This window comes from Erinaceus europaeus, chromosome 4 (assembly GCF_950295315.1).
Source record: "Erinaceus europaeus chromosome 4, mEriEur2.1, whole genome shotgun sequence".
Classification (NCBI taxonomy): domain Eukaryota; kingdom Metazoa; phylum Chordata; class Mammalia; order Eulipotyphla; family Erinaceidae; genus Erinaceus; species Erinaceus europaeus.
Window position 1 is genome coordinate 89218622 of NC_080165.1, and position 26652 is coordinate 89245273.

Below are 26652 nucleotides of genomic sequence, written 5' to 3' on the forward strand. Positions count from 1 at the left end.
ATACAAGGGAGAGAGACAGATAGAGACCAGCAGAACCTAGATGATCCGTGCTGAAGAGCAGAGGGAAGCTAAGCTGAAATGGCCCGCTGCTATCTGCCTTGCCTTAGATGCCTCTCCCATGTCATTTCCAAATCCCTGGTGCTTCCCCTGCATTGCTACTGCAAATGAACAGACAGTGTCCACTCCCTCACTGGATAGTACTTCAAGTGTCTCTTTTTTGCTCCTTCTCTCCATCTCCTTCTTCCCTCTGAATTTCTCTCTGTTCTAGTAAAAGACAGAGAGAGAGAGAAAAGAGGGGAGGGGGAAAAAGAAGGAAAAAGGTAAATGACCCCTAGGGATAAAAGATTCTTCCTTCAGGGATCAAGCCCCAGCAATAAAACTGGTTTCAATAAAAATAAATAAATTAAGTGATAACTCATACAACTTAAAAAAATTAATAGAGAACTTGTTTTTGCTTTTATTTGGGAAAAGAGAAATGAGTAAAGAACTTTGCTAAGATTTTTCTGCTCCTCAAACTAATAGAAGGGATAATGAATTTTTTCTATTTCAAGGAGTCAGTTGTTAATGACAGTGGAACATTCCAAAATGGTGGGTGGAGCATAGAGGCCAGTTACTCTTCGTTATGCAGCACTCCCTGAATTACCCTTTTGGGTAACCTGAAAGAGTTCTGCCCCACATAGAGCTTCCTCCAAAGAAAAAAAAATGTGAAAAGAAACAAGTTAGGAAGCTTTTTGTGATACTTCTCTGCTATTAGGACTTCACTGTCTAAATTTGTTGTGTATTTGCTCATAGTGTGTATTGCCTATACTTCTCATACAGACAGGAAAATGTAAAGAGCTCATTTGGTTACATGGGAACCACTTGGAGAAGTGTAGGCCAGATAACCACAATAACTAGGAAAGAGATTAAATATGGCCAATTGGATGTGTTGGAGGATAGCTTTTCATGATTGCCATCCCAGTCTGGGCTTGCTCTATGGTCTTTACTGTTTCCAAGATTATAAATTCAAACTGAATATAAAGTAGTCTTCACACACACACACACACACACACACACACACACACACACAACATGTGGCAAATGAGCAGAAAGACAGTGATATAGAAGACATTTTAGCAACCAAAGCTGAGCATCACCAAGATGACCTTAGTACATTGTCTGTGTTGGCAGTACAGACCCCAACAGAACAAGAAACACAGAAAAAAAAAAGTATATCTTCTGTTTGAAATAACATCATATTCTATGTCCGAGGTCTCCTCTCAATGAACCCCTAGTTATTAGCATTTTCTGAAAGCAGACAGGGGCTCATTTTCAGTTTTTCTTTCTTTATACATATGTAAAAAGTGAAGTAAACAAGGAATAAAACCTGATTCTGTAAGTAATGTATGCATAAATAAAAAGCACTGTTGAAAAATAGTCACAACCACTTTTCTATTTACGCATGAATCTCCTTTATTTGGCTGCTAAATATAGTGGCGTATTAGAATTGCTGCCAGGTTAATAGAAGATATTAAAAGCTCTAACAGTGGTGCAAGAAGCTGTGGGTAAATTTTCCTATACGGGATGTTAGTGGAGTACTGCAATGCTATAAGCCTGCAGTTTTTTGTTGTTTTTTTTTTACTGTTGTACAGCAGTTCATAAAGGGAGCTCTAAGGCTGAAAAATTAAAATAAGTTAAATCTAGCAAATAGCACCAGCACTCCAAAACTTCAGTACAGCATGTGTTTTCAAACTTCATCCAATTTCATTACTGCAAAATAAGAGAAAAAATCAGTTAGTTTGGTGGAAATCAGTAAACTTTAAAAAAAAATACAGCCCCAAATCTAGGCATTGATGTATTGGCATAGAATTTCACAAAAAGTAGTCAATAAGAAAATTTTATTTATTTATTTATGTTTTTCTCTCAGTCGTGTTCATGTTACACAACAAAGACACAACTGTAACTTCTTAAAGGACTCTTATGGAAAGTTCAGCAAAGTGTTTTTGACCTCCTGCAAAAGGTTATGATGTCTCTTAGGGGCTGGGGCAGCCTTAAAGAGCAGTACTGCCAAGTCACACTTACAAACCCTAACCTATCAGTCACCTGACTGCTGCCTTCAGTTTCTCTTAGCATTGACTGAGTCCAGCCCTAAAATACAACCTTTAAAACATTGAAATAAAGTGAAGTAGTATTGAATTTCATTCCTACTTCTGAAAAATGGAGCATTATAAATAACAGACATAGTAAATTAAGATCTTCCCCCTTTAAAAAAAACAATATATTGATTTTATAATGTAGTTTTGTAATAGGGGAATGATTCTAATAATTTACTTATCCATACAATTTCTGTGTGCTTCTATTTGATAGGGCCCTGCAGTCTAGAAGAGATAAGAAATTAACTATGAAGAGATGGTTACTAGGAGATTATAGGGATCAAGAGAAAAATGTTAAAAAGACTGCATCAAGAGATGATGCCAGAAGAGAAATACGATTGTAAAAAAATATTCTGATAGAAAGGTATCAATGGAAAGAAATGGTTGTGACCTTAGATTCCTAGATGTCAACTTACAAATATTTTATTCTAAAGTAGACACTAGAAAATAAAGAAGATAAGCTGTCCTTCTGTAGGCAATCCTCCATACTTGACCCTGGCGCTGAATTATCCTGAGAATAGTTCCCTGAAAGTTTTGGCTTCAAGAAAAACATGGACACTAAGCACATTCTAAGCAAAGCAAACAATAAGCCTGAGAATGTGTCCAATGTCACAGTACTTGAAATGAAACTAAATTAGTCAATATTTTCTATGTGTTTTGTGGTTCTTAGAGTCATTAGTTTCTTAAAGCCATCCTTAAACAGACCTAGTGTCTTTCCTGTAAATAATAAACTGTTACCAAAAGAGACTAAACAGACAATAAGAGAAGAATATTCTTGTATATAGGGATTATAACATTAAATGCCAAGTATCATATGGGACTAAATATCCTCTATATTATTTTGCAATGTAATATTTGTTTTGTGGTCAGCTTCACCACTCCAAGATGACTTTCTTAAGACAGAGAAAGGGAGAGAAAGATAAAGAAGTATCTGTGGGCCAGGTGGTGGTGCCTGGTTGAGCACACATGTCATATGGACAAGGGTCTAGGTTCCAGCTTTCAGTCCCCACCTGCAGGGAGAAAGCTTTGCGACTGGTAAAGCAGGGCTGCATATGTCTCTCTGTCTCTCTCCCTCCCTATCTCCCTTCCCCTCTCAATTTCTACCTGTCTCTATTCAATAAATAAAATTGAAAAAATAAAAAGAGAAAGGGGAATGTCCCTGCTGTCTTAAGGTCTAAGAAGACAATATATAGTTACAGCTATAACCAAATTATATAGCAATTGGGTTAATTCTGAAAATCCCATTATTAGGATATGCTGTGGCATATAAGGATTTACCATAATTCAATTTCTTTTATGCTATTTACATATATTTTCATCTTACAAAGGAACATTACCAGTTGCTTCTGTTCTCCCTAGTCTAAGATTTTCGGAGATTTAATATTTCACAGAACCAGTCATTGTTAGAAATGTATTAACAATTTGAGCCCACTGTTAAAATTCAATCTGGTTGCCAATGAAGTTTTAAGTGCTTAAATTGAAGGAACATATACTCAGAGTTATGGTCCATGCATCAAAAAGTTTGAGACATTTGATCCATTTTCCCCTCTCATAAATTGAATAGTGATTTGTGAGACTATAAGTTAATAGGAATATATATTAACAACATTCCCACCACCAAAGTTCTGTGTCCTACTCCCTCTTGCCCCCCGGATCCTTCTCACCACTGTCACTGGTCATCTTCACCAGGAAAAACATAAAGGACCCCTATATGACATTGCCCTTAATGTGGATCAACAAGGGTAGGGAATGTTCCATTCTCTGAAGGGAGGTTGGGCAACATATTCTACCACTAGAAGAAGATGGGTCCTGAGTAGTGCGACCTAATGTTCCTAGCTGTGACCACAGAATTAGAGCTCAGACCTACAGGGATGCAGAGGTTACATAGGCTCCTGTGCTGAATATGGGCCCCAGACCAAATCAATGTGGTTTACAGTTAACAATATTTATATACTTTTTCCATATTTGGGAGCTATTCTCTTCCCTGAGACAGCTTTCTAGTCCTTTTTCCAGCTATGACACCATCTCACCAGACAATAACTTAGGTCATCAGCATGTTAGCTGTCAAGCTCAGTAAAAAAAAATGGGCCCCTTGGAATATACCTAAAATAGACTACTAGCTTTTTCCAAAAGGGAGATCCCAAATCTTCATCTGCAGTATTCTTTTTTTTTTTAAATATTTATTTATTTATTCCCTTTTGTTGCCCTTGTTGTTTTATTGTTGTACTTATTATTGTTTTTGTCATTGTTGGATAGGACAGAAAGAAATGGAGAGAGGAGGGGAAGACAGAGAGGGGGAGAGAAAGACAGACACCTGCAGACCTGCTTCACCGCCTGTGAAGCGACTCCCCTGCAGGTGGGGAGCCGGGGTTCGAACCAGGATCCTTATGCCAGTCCTTGTGCTTTGCGCCACCTGCGCTTAACCCGCTGTGCTACAGCCCGACTCCCATCTGCAGTATTCTTGCCTTTAGGTTCATGACTAGTCAACAATTTATTCTGCTTTATATCTCATCTCTTTTTCAACTACCAGATTCCAGATGATACCATGACGCCAACCTGACTTCTCAGGGCAGACGACCCCACAAATGTGTCCTGGAGCCCTATGTCCCCAGATCTCTACCCCATTAGGGAAAGAGAGAGAGAGAGGCTGGGAGTATGGATCAACCTGTCAATGTCCATCTTTATCAGGGAAGCAATTACAGAAGCCAGACTTTCTGCCTTCTGCACCCCATAATGATCTTGGGTCCATACTCCCAGAGAGATAAAGAATAGGAAAGCTATCAGGGGAAGGGATTGGATACAGTGTTCTGGTGATAGGAATTTTATGGAATTGTACTCCTCTCATCCTATAATGTTGTTAATAAATAAAAAAATTTAAAAAGTAAAGATCAAGAGGTAAAAGAGAGTAAAGAAGACCACAGCTTTCTCCACTGTGGTGAGGTGTAGACTCAAGCCTACCCCTAATGTAAACATTTTAAAACATATGAACAGTTAAATAATATTGAGCAGGAATCTTCTGACAGCATACTCTCAAACACAGCACTAATTCACAGCTCTTCCTGAGCTGACTGGCAGATCAAAATAATATTTGACACCACAATTCAGCATTTGATTTGAAATGATGTATTTTTCTATAAAAGGTACAATCAGTAATCTAGGCACTTTGTGAAGTTTTTACTTTTCTGGTATTTATATATATATATAACTAAATAACTTTGAAGGAAGAAAGATTACTATTTAAGGAAAGCAAAATAATTAATAAAATAGGCAAAATAACTTAGAAATTAAGACCAATATTTTTATCATGTTTCCAGGTCAATATTTGTCTAGACATAAGAAATTATAAACTAAGAAATATATGAAATGATAATTTATTTAATTTATTTTACTTGCCTTCAGGGTTATTGCTGGGGCTCAGTGACTACACTATGAATCCACTGCTCCTAGAGGTTGTTTATTCCATTTTGTTGCCCTTTTTGTCATTTATTCTTGTTGTTATTGTTGTCATTGGATAGGACAAAGAGAAATCAAGGGAGAAGGGGAAGACAGAGAGGGGTAGAGAAAGACAGACACCTGCAGACCTCCTTCACCACTTTTGAAGTGACCCATCCTGCAGGTGGGGGCCGGGGGCTTGAACTGGGATCCTTAGGCTGGTCCTTGCACTTTGGGCCATGTTAGCTTAATCTGCTGCACTACAGAGACAGAGGGAAATCTAGAGGGAAGGAGTTTGAATGGGAAAGAGAAAGAGAGACATCTGGAGCACTGTTTCACTCCTGAAACTTCACCCTTATAAGTGGGAACCTAAGGCTTGAACCTAGGTCATCACACACTATGTGCAGTTAAGCAAGTACACCACTGTTCAGCTCCCTCATTCCCTTTTAAAACAAAGGCAACTGTACATACTGTCAAATGCAAGCAAAATAGTGAACATATGAGATCTTGTAATAAAACTAGAGGTCATGTATCTAGAACAAAATGTCATTGACAGAAAATGCACATCATACCGTCACTAAGTAGTACCTTAGTAATATGTCTACCTGAAAAACCAAGACATTGTTTTTTTATTTTGTGTAATTACTGATTTTGTTTTAGAAACACAAGGTCTAGTACAAGGATTCACTACCTATAAGTCTGTAGCTATAAAATGTTTAGCAGTTGAGGCTTTATAAACATATCATGATACATAGTGGTTGAATAGACTCTGGTCAGCACTTCACTAAATTTGAGGACAAAACACTCAAAATATAATGATACAAGCTCCAAATAGTTATTAACTCTGACCTTACTGCTTTACTTCTTTTAAAAGACTAGCACAGAAGAATGAAAGTCCTTCTCTATTCTGACTTCTATTCAGTTTTACCATGATTCACTACAATGGAAAACCCATTAAGATGATAGGAAAACTCATTTCTTCTTCTAGCGTTTGCCCTTCTTCCGTAGCCAGTCAACAGCGTCAGGTTGAGCCTGATGTAAAGTTTCGAGACCTCCTCATTAAGATGAAGGAGCACAATGCTGTTAAAGTTCTAAGGTTCTTTGTTGTTGTTGTTGTTGATAAATTCAACCAAAGTTTTTTATAAAATGAGTTAAATCTCTTTCTTTTATTAAATCTGTAAGAATTTGATTCACATTTTTTAAACTTTTAGATTTTTATTTATTTATTTATTATTGGATAGAGACAGAAGTTGAAAAGAGGGAGACAGAGGAGGAGAAAGGCAAAGAGACACCTGCAACACTGCTTCATCATTTGTCAAGCTTCTCCTCTGCAGGTGGGGACCAGGCACTTGAACCCAGGTCCTTGTGCATTGTAACATGAGTGTTTAACCAGATGCATCAGCACCTGCCCACCTCACTCACATTTTCACTTCTGTCCCATGTCAACCAGATATAAGGACTAATATAAAATAAAATTAAGAGAAAGTGTTCTCCCTCTTGAAAATAATGGGAAAATTTCACTAGCTCCCTGTTCTTAAGCATTTACTTGTCATTATCAAAGTGTTTCATTGAGGGGACAGATGACACACCTGGTTAAGCGCACATAGTACTGTGTTCAAAGTGTGTCAATGTAAATGTCATCTCTGAATTGTATAATAATCTGTTGGTGTGCTTCAAAGACCCCTTCTGTTTCATTGGTTTAATCCCCCCTGTTTAACACTGTATTCTACTTACATAAACCACTGTTAACTAAGCACCACCCTGCCTCCAGGGCATTGATTTAATCACGCTGGTTCATACTCATTTTGCTCCGCCCCCTCTCCTTGTCACACCCTGATTTCCACCAATATCTTTTTGCTCCACCCTCTCTACGTCACATCCTGTTTCCACCCTACTTGGCGAGCATATATACAGCTGCTCTGTCACCAAAATTATCAGAAGCACTTCACCAGGACTTCTATCTCTAACAAGCTCTGGAGAGAGCCTATAAGCTGATCTGCACTGGCAGCCCCAGGATATATAAGGACAAGATTGTGATTAGAGATAGCTTAGATTGCGCTGCGTTCCACATGAATAAAGTTCATGAATAATGAACTTTGTACCACTCAGCCATGAATCTCTGGTCGTCTGTCTCCCACCTGTGAAGCTAGCCAGCCCGGCAATAATCCTTTGACATTTTGAGGGTGTTATGATTCTGGGAAGTCTTTTGTGAGAATGTGAGGGTCTTTTCCTTTAAGGCAAATATCCAAAGAAGATATTACCTCCATTACATTTTTATGGGAAGATAGGAGCCCAATGTTACCTGGTACCTGGTTCCAAGTTGCAAAAATTACCTCTTGTCACAAAGATCTGAGAGGCTTAATTTCCTTTGTGTAAAACTAAGTAATAAATAAAATGGTCACACTATTTCTCAAAAGATTTAGGATTAGCTATATGTAACTGGGAATTCTGTCAAGTTCTTCTACTTGAAGATGAATTGATTTAATCTTTGTCATTTTATTTTATTTTAGATTTAATATTTATCTTGGAAACGCATACGCAATTGAATCTTGCCTGACTATGTGAAAGGTGAGATTTCTTCTTGTCTTTTCAGTTTTATGACTGAGATAAAATTTTGGTTTGATGTTTATTCAATAGTAAAAGTGCTATGTTTTTCTCTTTTACAAACTTTGTGAAGAATAACACTGAGCTGGCAGGGGAGGAAACATATCTTCACATCACAGACTGAAGGTTTATAACACAAAAACATCATCTTTATGAGGGTCCACTGCAACTAAGGATGGGGTAGGGATATCCTGCCCTTTATTATTCCCTTACCTAACTGGATTCAGCTGTTCATATTAGATATCTTTATGAAACAAATTTATTCCATCCCTCTAGGCAGTTGTCTATCACATTTTATGAATCTTCTTTTAATCAGTAGTTAATACTATCCACATTTTGACTGCTTTGTCTGAGATTCCAACCTTGAACTTTGCAATCCAAGATTTACAAAGTTTGATCTGAGAAACAATATTAAAGAGAAATTGTCTCCAGGGAGTAGAGTAGGTCCATTCTTTCTGATGACCTCATTTTAACCTTTGACTCAGACCAGAAAATGAAAGTGACTTCCATAGACAAGTCACTTATTTTCTCTTTTCTTTGTCCTCATCTAGAGAATAAAGAAAGGAATGAGATGATTGCCCCATAAGATTACAACCTAAGATGTCAGTGGTGGTTCTGGAATTTAAAATAAAATGAACCACAAAAATCTTATATACACTACAATAGCAAATCATTCAGTCCCCTTGCTAGCAGAACTGTTAACTTCTTAACTCTTAAATGTTTATAAAAATGCCTGCAAAGAGAAAGAACAGGAGAATAGTAGGATTTGCCTTATCTGTATTTTATGGACAGCTAGTCAATTATTATCTCCCAAATTGTGTTAATAATAAGTGAGCCTGATAGGTCAGAATCAAATTCACCTAAACATGTTTTTGGAAATCAATTGACCCTTGAGTTAAAAAATAAAATAAGACTAGGTCTGTATAGAGCAATGATGTAAAATGTGACAGGTCTGTTTATATCTCATCCTGAAATATGATTTTCATCATTAAACAGATGGAAACAAAAGTGGATTACAGAGTAGTTGTGGTTTAGAGAGCTACTGAATTCATGAGCCATGATAAATAAAATCAGGAATTTTTCTTGATCCTGGAATTTATCTTTATTTTAAGTAACTATACTCCAAAATCATTTATCTCAGATAGGGAGCTTGGTCTCAATTAGATGGTATAGAACACACACACCTGAAGATTGCTGCATTGCTATGAATACTTGGAATCTCTGAAAGTGGCTAATTTTGAAAACTGATTAGCCAACTGATCACAGTGATAAAGTCAACTTATGTATGAATCTGCTGATCTGTCTCTATGAGATTTCATTAATCATCAACTATAATTTGTGTTGTTTTTATTTTTTATCATTCTATTGAGAGGCTAACGGTTCACAGTATAGTTGTTGACATGAGGACAGTTTCTCATCTCCCCATAGTAAGTGTCTGCAGAACACTCCCACTCCCAAAGTAAGTCCTTTTCCACCATCATGTACCAGGACCACAATGTCCTCTGGAATCCACTCCATTCTCCTTCCCCAGACTCATTTGCTTTGATGCAATACACTCTACCCAGTCCAGTTTCCCTTCATTACTTCATGTTTCCCTTTCTTCATTGTTTTTAGCTTAAAAAGCTTAAAAACATTCTGGAGATACACAGTTATCTAGACTCAGTTTTAACCAAATGCTATCTTGAGACCCAGGTTCAGTATTTTATAAAGAGTGTGTGTGTGTGTGTGTGTGTGTATGTGTGTGTGTGTCTATTGTGAAATAAGATTAAAATAAAGTATTATGTTTCACTAAGGAAATCACAGTGTATGTCAATATAGAATGAAACTCTTAAACAACCACAGGATAAAGCATGTATCAAACATTTTTGTATTGTAGAGTAGAATAGAAATCCAGTTTTTATTTATTAACATTATATTTATGATTCTATTTTACTTTCTAATTTTTTAAAGGCTGAATTGATTAGATTTTTCCAGTTTGTCAATGAAGTAGCTAGAATCTTGGGCTCTCAACTATGACTGCATAATTGAAACACCTGGGAAAATATTAAATGACACCAGATCCTCTGCCCTTTTCCACTAATTCTTAATTGAATTTGCCTAAATCAGAGAGTGTAAGATTATCTTGGGTGATTTCAATGTTCAGACAGGGTTGTGAATAACTGTGCTAAGTGATCTCTACTGAACTGAATTTGCTTTTAAAGTACTTCAGATATCATAAATTTATAAAATTAGTGTGCAAGATGTGCAGTGTCAATGTTGATAAAGATGCTTAATCCTTCCCTGACTCTCAGGCTAAAGCTAGAAGTTGAGATTTCTGAGAATTGACCCAGAAGATAGTTTAAGGGTCTTATGCTTTCAGGATTGAGTTCCAAAATGCTGACTGTTATTCTTCTCTAGGGAAGGCAACTAGCTAAAATGACACTTACTAAGGATTTTGTATTGGTTTATATTTACGGATCTTTATCTGTTGAAAGTATGGAGTTTTAGCTCTGGGGCACCATGGCTCTGGTCCCACCCTTAATGCATCTCAGGATTAATGTCCCACACCTAAAGTGAATACCTGTTTTGTATTATGTCATGATGACATGCAATGGTCTTTTATTTTTTGTCTGGGGGTTGGAGATTAGGAGTGTGTCTCCACTTCTGACTCATTTCCTGTTCTTCTAAATGTCAGCCTATATTCTTTGCTGTGGATGTTTTTTAATGGGCTTTAGAATAATTTCTGTACAGTTTAGTTTAATTTTTGCCTTAGATGTCACACAGTCCCTGCAGGAGCTTTATGTGTCTAAACATCATCAGGTATATGAATTAAAAAGTACTATCTGCAAATAGTATGAGTGAATACAAGAAATAGGACAAGAAAGACAGGATATTCTCTTTAGGAAATGAAATAAAAACTGAGAGGAAAATCCTGAGATCCAGTCAAATTCCATCCATAATTTTTTGGTGGAAATTAAAATGAATTAGTCCTTAGGTCATACAGTAGTAGTCCTTAGGTCATACAGTAGTAGAACAGAATTGCTTTAGAAAACATAAATTTTTGTTAGATAAATAACAATGAAAGATTGAATTTGGGGAAACTATACAAGTCAAGACAAAATTACTATTGGATCATATTCAGGTAGTTGTAAAAAGCAGTTAAATTACTTCAAGATATAACAATGTCACCAAGATGTAAAATAAAATTTGTTGGAACATAAAAATGTTTTAGCTTAATTATTTACATTTCATAAAACACTAAAAGCAATTCACTGTTGCTTAAAAATGTTAAACTTTAAACTTCAGTTTCTAGGTTGGTTATCTTTTATATATGCCAAGCCTCAGGCTAAACATTTTTTTTGACAATATTACCCACTAGCTTATATTTAAATTTTGTATTTAAGGTTGTAATAATTGGTGAAAACATGCAAATAACACTTCTGTCCTGATCTTTCTTACTTAAAAGAATGTTTCACATTATCAAATATTTAGAAACTTTTAATTTGGCATTTATGATTTAAACTGTATACTTTTGTTATTCAAATAATATAGTATCTTTACAGTAGCATGTAGAAACTCTCTTATTGTGTACATACAAACTATATATGAACTTGAACCAAAAATATTATCTTTCAAAGAAAGGGATCTTTTAATTACTACCTTTTTCATTATTGGATTTTAAAATGTTATCTGAAATACATAAATGTATTCAATCATTCTACTTTTGGACATATAAGTTTATTCAGTGCTTCATGATCACACAATTTGTGTGACATGGTTAACATACTTGACATAGAATTAGCATTCTTGTTATAAAAAGTTTTTATATGTACAGCTCAAGAAAAACACTACTATTATACCAGTACATAAATGCATAATGTGAAATTAAGTCAAAATATATTTAAATAACAAAAAATAATTTCCTCAATGCCGACAAAAATGAAAAATACTTCTCATTTTAATTTGTTCTCCATATTTTTTAAAATAAATTCTTTTTTATTATCTTTATTTATTGGATAGAGACAGCAAGATATCAAGAAGGGAAAGGGGACGTAGAGAGGAAGAGATATAGAGACACCTGCAGCCCTGCTTCACCACTCGCAAAGCTTTCCCCTTGCAGATGGGGATTAGGGGTTTGAACCTGGGTCCTTATGCATTACAACATGTGCTTTTAACCAGGTGCACCACCACCCAGCCCCAAATTTGTTATATATATTTTAAATATTATATTTTAAAAGAAAATGACCCATATATTACAGAGATTTAGATAGACACCTGAATAAAGCCTAGTAGTATACTAAATAGTAAAGACTGTACACAATCAAATCTAGGTTCAATTCCCAGCATTTATTTCCTAACAATTTTAGCTTTAATTGATGTCCTGATGCCTCTACACTGCAATTCCTCACTTTCAAAATGAGAATAATAATATTATCTGAGTTTTGTGGGGATTAAAATTAAAGTAATCAGATAAAGTGCCATTCACATTTTAACATATAGTATATAGTAAACTCTCAGTAAATTGCAATTATGATAGCTCTTAGTGTTGCCAAGTGGACTGGAAGCAAACACTTAATTACTAAGACAAGAAACTCTACACATGTGACAGTAACTGCCTTGCACATAATTCTTTCTCCCAATAAAGTAATTTTTATATTTATTTATTTATTTCCCCTTTTGTTGCCCTTGTTTTTTTATTGTTGTAGTTATTGTTGCTGTCGTTGTTGGATAAGACAGAAATGGAGAGAGGAGGGGATGACAGAGAGGGGAAGAGAAAGGTAGACACCTGCAGACTTGCTTCACTGCCTGTGAAGCAACTCCCCTGGAGGTGGGGAGCCGGGGTCTCGAACTGGGATCCTTAAACAAGTCCTTGTGCTTTGCGCCATGTGCACTTAAGCCACTGTGCCACCGCCCGGCTCCCAATAAAGTAATTATTAAAGTATGAATGAAGTAGAAAATAATTTTAGTAAGTCTGATCTATTTCTGACTCCATGGAATATATAGCATACAGAAAGGGGCTACTAGATTTCTATTTGTATTTAACGTTTACCTCTTTGGAATCAAGACTTTCATGTTCTGGTATAGCCACCATTGGATGACTCAGCTTCATAGAAAAGATGTCCAGGATGTAGTCAGGGGTAGAATTGGGGAGAAATCACATGTTTAAATGTTATCTAAATAGATAGTTAACCAGTGAAACAAGTATCTAATTGTTAATCATGCCAAACTCTCTCTACTATAATACTGAGGTTTGATCATATTTAAAAAAACCCCACAAATAAACATATCATTGACACACAAAATATGGCAGACAGTAAATGCCTTGAGCGTAAAGATATACCTTTATCTTTGTGTCCCACATAAATTCTACTAGTACTTGACAGGTAACATAGACAGTTATTAGAAGATTTTTTACTGAACAGATTGTTAAAGCACATTGACAAACATGGCAGAGTAAAACAACTAAGTAGTATTTATGTACAAGCTCTCACACTAGGTGTAAAAATTGAAAAAAAAAAAAACAAAACCTCCAAAGGAAAGCAGAAATCATGATTAGACCCAAAATAAATGCAAACATATTTATAGGCAATATTTTTTCACTTAAAAGTGAAACACATTACTGTAAACACTAATAATGTCAATGCACAGGGGCTTCAGAAACAGTGTGATACTCCTGAGTGATGTTATTATAACTTGTACAACTTATAGTTATAGTGTAAGTCGTGGGAGATTATTTTATCAGGAAATTTGTGTATTTCATGGCTCTTATAAACACTCAATATTCTTAAATATATTAATATAAAAATCATGTTATATGCACGGAAACAGACAAAATGAGGAACACATACAAGGAGAAGGAAAAATTAATGGCTTATAATGTATCTGTCCCCCTACCACCCTGTTTTTTTGCCATGTCTCCCTACTCCCAACTATGAGGTGATCAAAATACCTATTTCTGCTTTTGTCCAGAGCAAATCTCAAGTTATAGAGATTATTGTCTCTCTTTCACACTCAATGGGATCCATATTTGATAAGTAGATCAGTGGAAATTAGGAATTAGTAGGGCTGGTTGGTGGTGTGCCTGGTAGAGTACACATTACTATGTAACATTTCCTCACATGCCTGGGAGAAGCTTCATGACCATTGAAGCAGTGCTATAAGTATCCTATCTCCTTCACTCTCTCTTTCTATCTCCCATTCCCCTCTTAATTTATCTCTGTTCTATCAAATTAAAATTAATAAATAAATGTGTAAATAGGAACTAGTTACTAATCCTCGAGGATGATTCATTGAATCCCAGCAACTTAATGTTAGATCCAGAAGACACCAACACTGAAGGCTGGGGAGGTTAAGAACAGTGCTCCCTACATTTTTCAGGCTTTCTTCTATTCTAACAGATTTTCAAGAGTTAAGTCTTTAATTTAAAGCTGTAACTTTGCTGAATCTGAGTCACCACACTCTGTTCCCAATTATGAAAGCCTCTGGGTGGCATAGCATCAGGACTTATTCTAGCTGCCTGAGACCATTGCTTTAAATAGAGGTATGATCTGACCTCAGAGCTAACTGGAGATAGAAAAAAAAAAAAAAAAAAAAAAAAAACCTTCTTTCTAGAAATCAGCTGAAAGTGCCTATTTTCTCCTATTCACCAAAATATCTCCATTCTAGCTTAGGCTCAGTCTCTAGGAAACTCTCCAACCCTCAGAGCCAGATAATTGCTCATTATTAACAGAATCTTTAGAATTTCTTGGCTATGTGTTATGGTAATTATATGAATCATTACAGTTCATACAAACTCAAATTTCCATTCTCCCATTTTCTTAAAACAGAATAGATAAATCCTGAAAATTGAAAATATTGGAATATTCCTAATAGCATATTCAACTAAATTTGGAACATCAATTGAGTAATTATATATCTACTTTTACATTTCATTCTTTTTTCAACATAGGTATTCATGCACTTAAATTAATTTCATTTTAATCTTGTATTCTAAAAACTATGTGCTAATTATCTTAATCAACTGAAGAGAACAGAAAATGACTAATTGGCAATACCCAAATCATTTATTTTTGGCTTTGGAATGCTTTCTTCCATTTATGTTCTTTTATCACAGTAGGCTTTGCTTTTACCATCCTTCGTTAAACAAAAATATATAATAGAGTATACTATTACTATTTTGAGATGTTAATGGATTTATTTGAGATGTTAATGGATTTATTTGAGATGTTAATGTACATACACAAATAACTTACTATTTGCATTTGTTGATTTAGATTTCATAACAACCTATGGGGTCAGCATTTAATATCACGCCGTATCACAAATGAAGAAACTAAAGTGCCAAAAGGCAGGATAACTTATTTAAGGTGCAAAATTCATGGTAGAGCTATGATAAGAAGTAATTGTATCTGCTTCTGGAGGTGTGTGCCATTTTCCTAATTTAAAATCACATACTAAAGTCAAGAGAGCACCATTTGAAGATTTAAAACAGGTTTAAAATAGCTGTTGCAGGATGCAGGAAACAATTAAACGGAGCTTACATATTGGATGAGAAATCTAAGCTTCGCTCTCTATACAGTGAGATGCCATTGAAGTACCTTAAGTAAAAAGGGGGCACCAACTGTATGGGCTTGGAAATAGCTTACCCAGTAAGAAACACACTTTAACAGGGTTCAAGCCCCAGTACCATATGGGAGCACTAAGGATGGCACAGGGGAAGCTCCACAGATGGTGGAGTGACACCATGTTGTTTATTCTCCTCTCTCCCTCTCTGAAACAAAAAGAAGGGTAAAATCAGCTAGAAATAGTATATTCATACATAAGCACCATACCAAAAAAAAAAAGAATTTTTTAAAGAGAAATGCATTTGTAATGGTATTTTTGTTTTGTAAAAAAAAAAAAAAAAAAAATGACTGTAGAGGCAGATGGAAGATATATAAGCAATGAGAAAGGGAATGTGTGTGAGAGAAGTTTTAAATTAAATCACTGCCTTGAGAATAGAATAGACAATCTTTTCAGTAACTCTAGAGTCTTCTCTTCCCAAGCTGAGAGGAAATGTCTGGTACTTTGCTAATTAGAAAACAAAAAATTGAAAATGTTGGAGAGAAATAATAATGAATGTTTGCATCTCTACTGAATGCTAGTAATTAGTAATGCATGAAGGCTAGAGATGGTAAGTGGCAATTATAATAAAGTCCGATATAAACATTCCAGGGGCTGGGCCATGGTGCAGCCAGATAGGCGCACATAGTACTAGGCACAAGGATTTGCTCAAGGACCTGGGTTCGAGCCCCCACTCCCTACTTGCCATGGGAACGCTTCACCAGTTGTGAAGCAGGTCCACAGGTGTCTATCTTTCTCTCTCCCTATCACCCTGCCCCCTCTCAATTTCTCTCTGTTCTAGTGAATTAAAATAAAAAATAATCATCATCATCTCTCTCGTATTTGCAGTGGAAACTGTGAAACTAAAACATTGAAATAAATGGTATATATAAATGATCTTCTATCCAGAGGAAAAATTCTGAATTCTAAAGGACATAATGTGTTATACAAGCTTTTTTACTGAGTGGCATGTATTCTGGAGAACCTATAATATCTGTCAAAAAATATGAAACATTATTAATTTCATTACCAGAATTCAACAAAGAGTCAGAGGAGTGCAAAGTTTAGGTCAGATGAGACAGAGCACACTTTTATCCTAGACTTAAATATCTCCCATGTAGAATTAAAAAAATTATTAGAACACTCATTATTATTAGGCCAATCAGTACATGTTACTTGAATAAAATGTTCAGTTATTTTCTTACATTTTTATAATAGTTGCCATCCAAGTAATATAGTAAATGTTTGTAAGTTATTTGTTATCAGTGTGGGACTTTCTTGCAAATGTCACTATTTTCCAGAAGATAACAGGAATTTCTCACAAAGATGGATAAAATTTCCCCAGTCTGGATAAATGAGAAGCTTATAACTAGCAAAAGAGAAAAATATATAATATACAGTTAGATCACTTAGTTAAGTCTTTAATCAACTTGATAAATGGAATTTAGAATTCTAATTTCTGTATAGCAGTTCTCTGTCCTGTGTGAAAATGAAAATTATGAAACTAGGAACTGTTGTAAAGAATATTAACATCTTAAAAATTATCAAAGGTGGCCAGGTGGTGGTGGCCAGGTGGTGGTGCACCTGGTTGAGCGCACATGTTACAATGCAAAAGGTCCCAGGTTTGAGCCCCTGGTCCCCACCTGCAAGGGAAAAGCTTCATGAATGGTGAAGCAGGGCGGCAGGTGTCTCTCTGTCTCTCTCACTCTCTATCTTACCTTCCCCTCTCAATTTCTGGCTGTCTCTATCCAATAAATAGATAAAACTAATATAAAAAAATATTTAAAAACTATCAAAGGTGCTACAAAGTTACTTGAAGTCATTTCTTTAGGATTTTCTTTTTTCTGAGCCACATAATTTTATGTATTGCCACTAACTCTTTTACTTTTATCGGTTATATTTTCTACTTTTATTTCCCTGCCTAGATGTATGAAATAATAAACTAACAAAAATAGAGTATAAGAAATATCCCTTAGACATGATGGATTACTGTAGCAAATGCTATATGAAATACTATGTTTCAGAAGTATGATATTGGGTTAGCAAAATAGCTCACTGGGATAGGATGCTATTTTTCGACGTGTACTGCTCAGGTTCTAGCTTGGCCCCCACCACAAAAAAAGCAAGCTTTGTTTCTGTGGTCTCTTTCATTCTATCTGCTTCTCTATCTGTATCTTCAAAATAGCCAACAGTATAATGTTTTCATTATTAGAAACCAAATGAATTTTGTGTTACTCATTTAAGGTCTTCTGTACTTATCACAAGGCCCACTCAGCACAAAGTAAAGACTAAGTTTTAGAGCTGGGTGGTGGTGCACCTGGTTAAGCACACATATTACATTGCACAAGGACCTGGGTTCAAGCTCCTACTCCCCACCTGTACGGAAAAAATGTCACGAGTGTTGAAGCAGGGCTACAAGTGTCTGTCTCTCTTCCTCTTTATCTAACCCCCATTCTCAATTTATTTGTCTCTATCCAGTAATGAATAAAAGATAGTAACCTTAAAAAAAGACTAATTTTTGAATAAATGTATCAGGGAAAGAAAGAACAAGTAAAACAGAAGAAGGATTACTGACATGAAAAGTTGACAAATTCTGACTTTGTGAAAAATTAGTGTTTACTGTATTCATAACAAAACACTCCTCTTTTATGTGAATCTTGGCAAACCTCCAAATTAGAGCCATCAAAACATGTATGTTCAGGCTATCCTTCACAAGAATTTTATTTGAAAAATAATTGAATTTCGTTCTTAGTGTTTATGCCCACGGTTTATATATGGAAGTATTTTTTTTTCCTGGCATTTTTCTTGAACTCTTCAAGAGTCTTGATACATTAGGCATGAAGTCATCTAAATATGGATAGCACCTGCTCTTTCCAAGTGCAGCTCTAGGGCCTAGATCAGCACAGTTTCCACCATTCCTGCTAAGATGAGTACATCAATGTTGTCAGAGATTACCTATTACTGTGTTTATATGTAAAATGTTTACTGATTTTACATACTTAGGAGATGTATCTGACAAACAAAATACTTGATTTCTTTAATCTCTGATTTACAAAACTCTTAAATAGCACAGAAAACATTCCAAGAATCTTATGAGTTTCAGTTTCAGACATTTAGTTCTGGATGAAAACCTTCAACTGCATTTCTTTCTCTCTGTCTTCTTGTTCCCTTTAATGGGGGGATTAATGGTTTACAGTTGACAGCACAATGCAGTAGTTTATACATGTGTAACATTTCTCAATTTTCCACATAACAGTTCAACCCCCTCTAGGTTGTCTTCTGCCATAAAAGTCCAGGACATGAACCCCACTCCCATACTAAGAGTTTTTTACTTTGGTGCAATACATCAAACCCAATCCAAGTTCTGCATTGTGTTTTCCCTTCTGTTCTTGTTTTTCAACTTCTGTCTGTGAGTGAGATCATACCATATTCATCCTTTTCTTTCTGACTTGTCTCACTTAACATGATTCCTTCAAGCTCCATCCAAGATGAGATGAAGAAAGTAAAATCACCATTTAAAAAAATATTTATTTATTTATTCCCTTCTGTTGCCCTTGTTTTTTTTTTAATTGTTGTAGTTATTGTTGTTGATGTTGTTGTTATTGGATAGGACAGAGAGAAATGGAGAAAGGAGGGGAAGACAGAGGGAGAGAAAGATAGACACCTGCAGACCTGCTTCACCACTTGTGAAGCAACTTGCCTGCAGGTGGGGAGCCAGGGGCTTGAACCGGAATCCTTAAGCTGTTCCTTGCGCTTTGCACCATGTGTGCTCAACCTGCTGCGCTAACTCTCGACTCCCGAAATCACCATTTTTATTATCTGAGTAGTATTCCACTGTGCATTTGTAAGACCTTTCAGATGATAATGACGCACAAACTGAGTATTGATACCACAACTAACAATTTTATATGAACGGTGGAACTACTTTTCTCAAATATTAATCTATTCACAAGTGAAATTAACTATATCCAAAGTGTTCTAATTAATTTGTACCGTATTTACATAATTAATTTCTCATTGTACCTGCCTCTGTGGCAGGCATTTTGCGGGATAGTAGAGACATTCCAGGAGACAAATACAAAATGTTCCTGCCTTTTGAAACAACAGTGAACAGGAGAGATGCATATTAATTATATAATCACAGAAGTATGGAAATAAGCACAAAGTAACATATAAGAAGTCAAAGGCTAGAGTTCTGTAAGAGAGTATTCATAATAGATAAATCTTGTCTAGTTTGGAAGAATAAAGGAGTTTCTTCTCAAGATACTGAAATCTAAAACATTTTTTTTTCTACTAGGGACAAGAAGTACAGCAAGTAAATGTAGGGTAGAATATGTTACTCATAGGTAATATGAATGAATGGAAGTCAAGGAGAAAATTTAGAGAAAAGTTGGCAAAATAAGTGACAGAATATCAGGAAATCAGACTATCGAATTACTGTGCAGGTATTTCACATGCATCAACTGTACGTTACATATGAAGAACCCCCTAAGATGCTTGTTAAGTGAAAAAAGCCATTAAATATGTTGTATTGCCTCCAAAAGAAACACTCCTTTATTGATTTTATTGCTTGTCTTTTTCTGTACAAAAATGTATCATAACTTTTCCCACAACCCACTATAATTATTGTAAGTCTTAAATTTTCATTTGCATTAGCCTGGAAAGTATTCTTTTTAATTCAAGAACACTATCGTTTGTAGGGAAAATTGTGGGATATAGTTGAGCTTGGCATGGCTTGACTGAGGGGTACATCTATCCTGTCAGTCTCTCTCTCTCTCTACTGAGAAGTCAAGAGAGGAGGGACAGAAGACCCCCACCCCAAGGTTTGCCTTGTCTTATCAGACTCCCTGCCTCACAAAGCACCCTGCATTCCCGATACTATGGTCTGCTCCCTTATTATCTACATAATCATTTTTTTGCCTGAAAGGTCTCCTCCCTAATTCCCCACAGGGTATTATTAATCCTACCAGTTAAAACCTTCGCAACAGTTGCTAAGGAAGTTCTTACCTTTCCCAATCCCTTTTGCCTTTCTCCGTCCCTTTCCAAACCATGTCAAAACATTTCTGTTTTCAACTTGCCACTTCCAAAGCCTTGGCTCTCTGATCAATACAGAATTGAATCGCTTTGCCACCACCAGTTCTGTCCCTGGGTCATCTCTCTAGCATTGCTGAATGAGTAGCAACCCAGGCTGGCTCTGGTCACGACCTCTCCAACCCAAAGAGTATGCTCCTGAGAAGAGGCACCCCCACGCTAGCCTGGCAATCACTGATGGAAGCATTTCTTTTTAGAATACAAAGTTATCTCAGCTGTTTTTTTATGATGCCAAAAGATTTGTAAGTCTATTGATAGCAATAACTCCCTGTGTAGCCTGGGAAATATATGTCACTTTGTCTCTGGGTCTCGGTTTTTTCATGTAAAAATCTGGTTCTATATGCTACCATGACACCAATGTGAATTCCCTGGGCAGACAACCTCACCAATTTGTACTGAAACCTGGCCTCTCTGGAGCCCTGTTCCACTAGAGAAAGACATAAACAGGCTAGGAGTATGGATCCACCTGCCAATGCCAATGTCCAGCAGAGAAGCAATTACGGAAGTCATACCTGCCACCTTTTGTACCCCATAACTGTTGTGGGTCCATAATCTGAGAGGGATAAAGAATAGGAATGCTTCTAATGCAGGGGATGGGATGCAGAACTCTGGTGGTGGAAATTGTGTGGAATTGTACCCCTCTTATCCAATGGACTTGTCGATCACTATTAAATCAATAAAAAAGGAGTTTTCTGCTCTGATCTTTTTTATTTTAGAAGGTTTTCTTATATTTATTTATTCATTTCCCCCTTTGTTGCCCTTGTTTTTTATTGTTGTTATAATTATTATTGTTGTTGTTATTGATATTGTTGTTGATATTGATATATGCAGGTAGGGCAGAAATAAATGGAGACAGGAGGGGAAGACAGAGGGGGGAGAGAAAGAGAGACACCTGCAGATCTGCTTCACCACCTGTGAAGTGACTCTCCTACAGGTGGGGACCCAAAGGTTCAAACCTGGATTCTTATGCCTGTCCTTGCTCTTTGTGCCACATGTGCTTAACCCGTTGCACTACCACCTGACTCCCTCTTCTCTGATCTTTATAATAAGTCTTTTGAGATATGACTGAAAGCCTTGCAAATTACATATACATATTTATTCTTGGTCATTTCTTTCATCCCAGAAAGCACAGACTTTATGACATGTTAAAATTCTCTCTTCCAAACCACTTACTAAAGAAGAAAACTACGGAATTTTCCCATAGCCAGTAAATTTTCAGTCTGTTTCTAAAACAAATATCACATCTTTATGTTTACTCACATTTTTTTATCTAAAATTCCTTTTTAATTAGAAAACTACTTCCCTAAGGGGATTAGCTACTCCATTCATACTTTCACTGCAAAACTCTCAGGTTGTAATGAAAATGGACTCAATCAGTATTCCAACACAATTTAGGACTCCAAATAGATTCTGGAAACTGAAATTAGAATTGACAAGGAAGCATATTAGCTCTTCTTGCTTTTTTGTTTTTTAAGGGAACAATTAGTTGCTTAGTACAAAGGGAAAATGTCATTTTCAATTGTTTTCTCTATTATATAAACTCCAGTACAATCATAAATGAATTCTCTTTCTCGCTCTCTCTAACATATAAAGTTGATGGAATATTTCCCCCAATCTTTCTCTTCTAAGGAATAAAAGGAATAATGTGCTTATCATTCTGATTTAATATAATAGAAAATGAATAGCTCGTATTGACTCACATAGTATTTTTCTTCCTTAGTACCTGCCTAACTGCACTAATTTGTAGTCATTCCAAGTTGTAGAAACTCCACTCCAGAAATGATGTCTGTCAATAGATGTCATCTGATGTATCATAGAAATTTATGTGATTTGGGAGTTGGGCGGTAGCGCAGCAGGTTAATCTCAGGTGACGCAAAGCACAAGGATCAGTGTTAAGCCCCCAGCTCTCCACCTGCAGGGGCGTCACTTCACAGGTGGTGAAGCAGGTCTACAAGTGCTTGCCTTTCTCTTCCCCTCTCTGTCTTCCCCTCCTCTCTGCATTTCTCTCTGTCCTATATAACAATGATGACATCAATAACTACAACAACAATAAAAAAGGGCAACAAAAGGGGAAATAAGTGTAAAAAAGAAAAAGAAATTTGAGTGTTTCTTAAGAGGAGAATCAGGGATGACAATTGTGGATTCAATCTGTACCCTCACAAGACCTCCAGAGATCCCTTACTCTGCCCAAACAGTACACTCCCAGCAGCATCATTGCTGATATTTTGAGGAAGAGGAATTGAAGGAGAAGAGGAATGTGAAGGTTTAGTCAGAAAAGCTGAGAACTATGTATGAAGGTAACTGAAGGGCTGTCTCCTATATATTGCTGCCAAAGGTACCTCCTTACAGCTAGAACCCATTCGTCTGTCTTACTTTGCATTGTTCCAAACTACACTTCAGGAATAATATATGCTCTTCCTAACATTTGTACCATGTTTCTTATATACCTTCGAACTGTCAGTACACCCATTATTGCCCCCAACCTGACCTCAACAGCATTTTCCTGTTTAGTACTTCAATTTGTTCTTAGACTATAACTGTTTCTCAAATATTCTAACAACCATGGTTTTCTAACTTTCGGTATGGTCTACAATCTTCTATTTAAAGAATATATCTTATTTTACTCCAAGCTATGTTCCTGCTATTACCACATTATAATGACTTCTACTAAAGTCATTCAAATTTCAAATAAGAAAATAGCTAAGAAGTCTATAGACAAGACTTTATGTCTATATTATATTCTATTGATATATTTCATCCATCTAAATGAATGAGATATTAAAAAGTATGAAAATCATGTTTATGTATAACCATATATTTCAAGGTTTTTAGGTAAAAATACCTACTGGTATTAAACAAATTATTAAAATGTATAGCAAATGTAAAGCATAGAATATATTCTCAAGCATTCAACACATCAGAATGCTAAATAATCACTTCAAGAGCATTTTTGGATCAAGGACTCAAATAAGAAAGGAACAAAATACTAAAATATAGCTCATCCAATAGGGGCAGTATAGACTTGTATAGGCGGTCCTAAGATTCAGCCTCAGTTCTTCTTCTTCTAGTGTTTGCCCTTCTTCCGTAGCCAGTCAACAGTGACAGGTTGAGCCTGATGTAAAGTTTTGAGACCTCCTTTGAATCTGGAGAGGTGGCAGTCATTGACTGTGTGGGTCATAGTCTGTCTGGAGCCGCGGGGCAGTTCAGGTCGTCTCTGGCTCCCCAGCGATGGAACATAGCGGTGCACCGGCCATGGCCTGTTCGATAACGATTGAGGAGGGCCCAATCATAACGTGCTAGGTCAAAGCCGGGTTGACGCTTGCAGGGGTCTGTGATGAGGTGTTTGTTCTTGACCTCAGCTGACTGCCAACTCTGTTTCCAAGAGTCTGGAACAGAGAAGTTCAGTGTAGGCATAGGGGACCAGATTGGGTGATGAGACGTCAAGCGTTGGACAGGGTGGGCGAAGATATCCACGTATATTGGCAGGTCCGGTCGAGCGTAGACGTGGGAAATGAACTTAGATGATGCCGCATCCCGACGAATATCTGGCGGGGCGATGTTGCTAAGAACTGGCAGCCATGGAACCGGGGTGGAACGGATGGTTCCAGAAATTATCCTCATGGAGGAATATAATTTTGAATCGACCAAGTGGACATGGGGGCTACGGAACCATACTGGGGCACAGTATTCTGCAGTGGAATAGCATAATACCAGAGATGATGATCGTAGTGTGGAAGCGCTCGCGCCCCATGAGGAGCTGGCCAGTCTTGCAATGATGTTATTCTTCATGCCCACCTTTGCTGCAGTTTTTATGAGATGTTCGTGAAATGACAGAGTGCGATCGAGAGTAATGCCAAGATAGACTGGCTGGGCTTCATGCCGGATTCTCGTATCGCCAAGCTGCACATTAAGCTCACGCGAGGCCGAGGCATGGTGTAGATGGAAAACAGATGATACCGTTTTTGCAGTGCTAGGGATTAGTCGCCATTTTTTACAGTAATCAAATATCAGTCTCAGTGCAACATGAGAACACAATAGGCAGCACTGAGGAAATCTCTACGAATGGTAGAATTGTGCTGCTCTACCTCTATACCTTCAGAATAGTGTAGCATGCCATAGCATAACATAGCCTAGAGTTAAAAATGTCTGGGGTCAGGAGGTAGCGCAGAGGGTTAAGTGCACATGACATGAAGCGTAGTGACTGGTGTAAGGATCCCCACCTGCAGGAGGTTCTCTTCACAAGCGGTGAAGCAGATCTGCAGATGTCTTTCTCTCCCACTCTCTGTCTTCCCTTCCTCATCTATTTCTCTCTGACCTATCCAACAACAACGTTATCAATAACAATAAAAATAACCACAACAACGATAAAACAAGAGCAACAAAAGGGGAAAAAATAGCCTCCAGGAGCAATGGATTCATGGTGCAGGCACCACAAGCCCCAGCAATAATCCTGGAGACAAAAATAAATAAATAATTTTAAATGCCTCCTGGAGTTCTCTTAGCAGTAACACTTATCAGCAAGACCCTTGGTTCATTCCCCCAAAGACAGAAAATGGAATGAATGAATAAATAAGTAAATAAATAAACAAGCACAGGAAGCAGGAATATAGCAATAAATGTAGATGTAGGGAGGTACAATAATGAAACTCCCAGCTTCACAATCATTAAAACAATAAGTTATAGGTGGGGAGATAGTATAATAATTACGCAAAAGACTTTGACGTGGGAAACTCCAAAGACCTAGGCTTAATCCCCGGCACCACCACTTTCTGAGCATTGCTGTAGAAAATAAAAGTCATAAAAGAGATAAATAATAGTCTAAAGTTCCAGAAAGAATTTTTTAAAGAGTAGCTTTTAAAAATACTTTATTATTGAATAGAGACAGAGAGAAGTTAAGAGGGGAAGGGTGATAGGAAGAGAGACAGAGAGACATCTGTTAACCTGCTTCACCACTTGTGAAGCTTTCCCCCTGCAGGTGGGGACCAGGGACTTCAACTTGGGTCCTTGTGCACTGTAACATATGTCTTTAACCTCCTGGCTCCTGAAATACAATAGTACAATTAACAAATACCAGCAACATGATGGGAGATGATGGAAGAGGCTAAATATGAACTAAAATAAGAACTGGAACAGCAATCACATTATTTTTTATTTTTTTTAATATTTATTTTATTTATTTATTTCCTTTTGTTGCCCTTGTTGTTTTATTGTTGTAGTTATTACTGTTGTTGTCGTTGTTGTTGGATAGGACAAAGAGAAATGGAGAGAGGAGGGGAAGACAGAGAGGAGGAGAGAAAGATAGACACCTGCAGACCTGCTTCACCACCTGTGAAGCGACTCCCCTGCAGGTAGGGAGCCAGGGTTCGAACCGGGATCCTTATGCCGGTCCTTGTGCTTAACCTGCGCTTAACCCGCTGCGCTACAGCCCGACTCCCACAATCACATTATTTTTAAGTGGAATGTAAAAAATAAATTGAAAAAGGACAAGATGATATTTCATACTGATATAAAAGTCAACTAATAAAAACGTAGGCTATTATAAATATACATTCCTACTAATACTGTCTCAGTACACCAAGATTTTCCAGTGGTTGACTTCTAACATTTTTAGTGTAAAGAAAGTTCTTATAATTCATTTGAGTGCTTCTACTGAGGTAAGAAGGATCCAAATGACGACCTGAACTTAATGAACACTTCAAAACAACCTAAGGAATCTACTAACCTCAGAACCACATTCTTCTTCCACAAAATAGTTATTTGATCTTTATAATTTATGGAATATACAGATTACTGAGGGTTTATTAGTATATTA

General features: G+C 36.6%; 1 protein-coding gene across 19 annotated transcripts in view; it reads right to left on the minus strand.

Annotated features, from left to right (window-relative positions):
• Positions 1–1414: 1414 nt before the first annotated feature.
• Positions 1415–26652, minus strand: part of MLIP (muscular LMNA interacting protein) — a 286170-nt gene continuing 260932 nt past the window's right edge. For 16 of the 19 annotated variants that reach the window (XM_060190026.1, XM_060190017.1, XM_060190016.1 and 13 more), the window contains 2 exons: positions 13198–13251; positions 1415–1749 (listed from right to left, as the gene is read on the minus strand). In XM_060190026.1, coding sequence (XP_060046009.1) covers positions 1747–1749; positions 13198–13251 — 57 coding nt within the window. In that variant the 3' untranslated portion in view covers positions 1415–1746. Of the gene's footprint in view, positions 1750–13197; positions 13252–15793; positions 15919–26652 lie in introns of those variants that run through there. The other 3 variants (XM_060190032.1, XM_060190019.1, XM_060190028.1) reach the window with 2 other exon arrangements.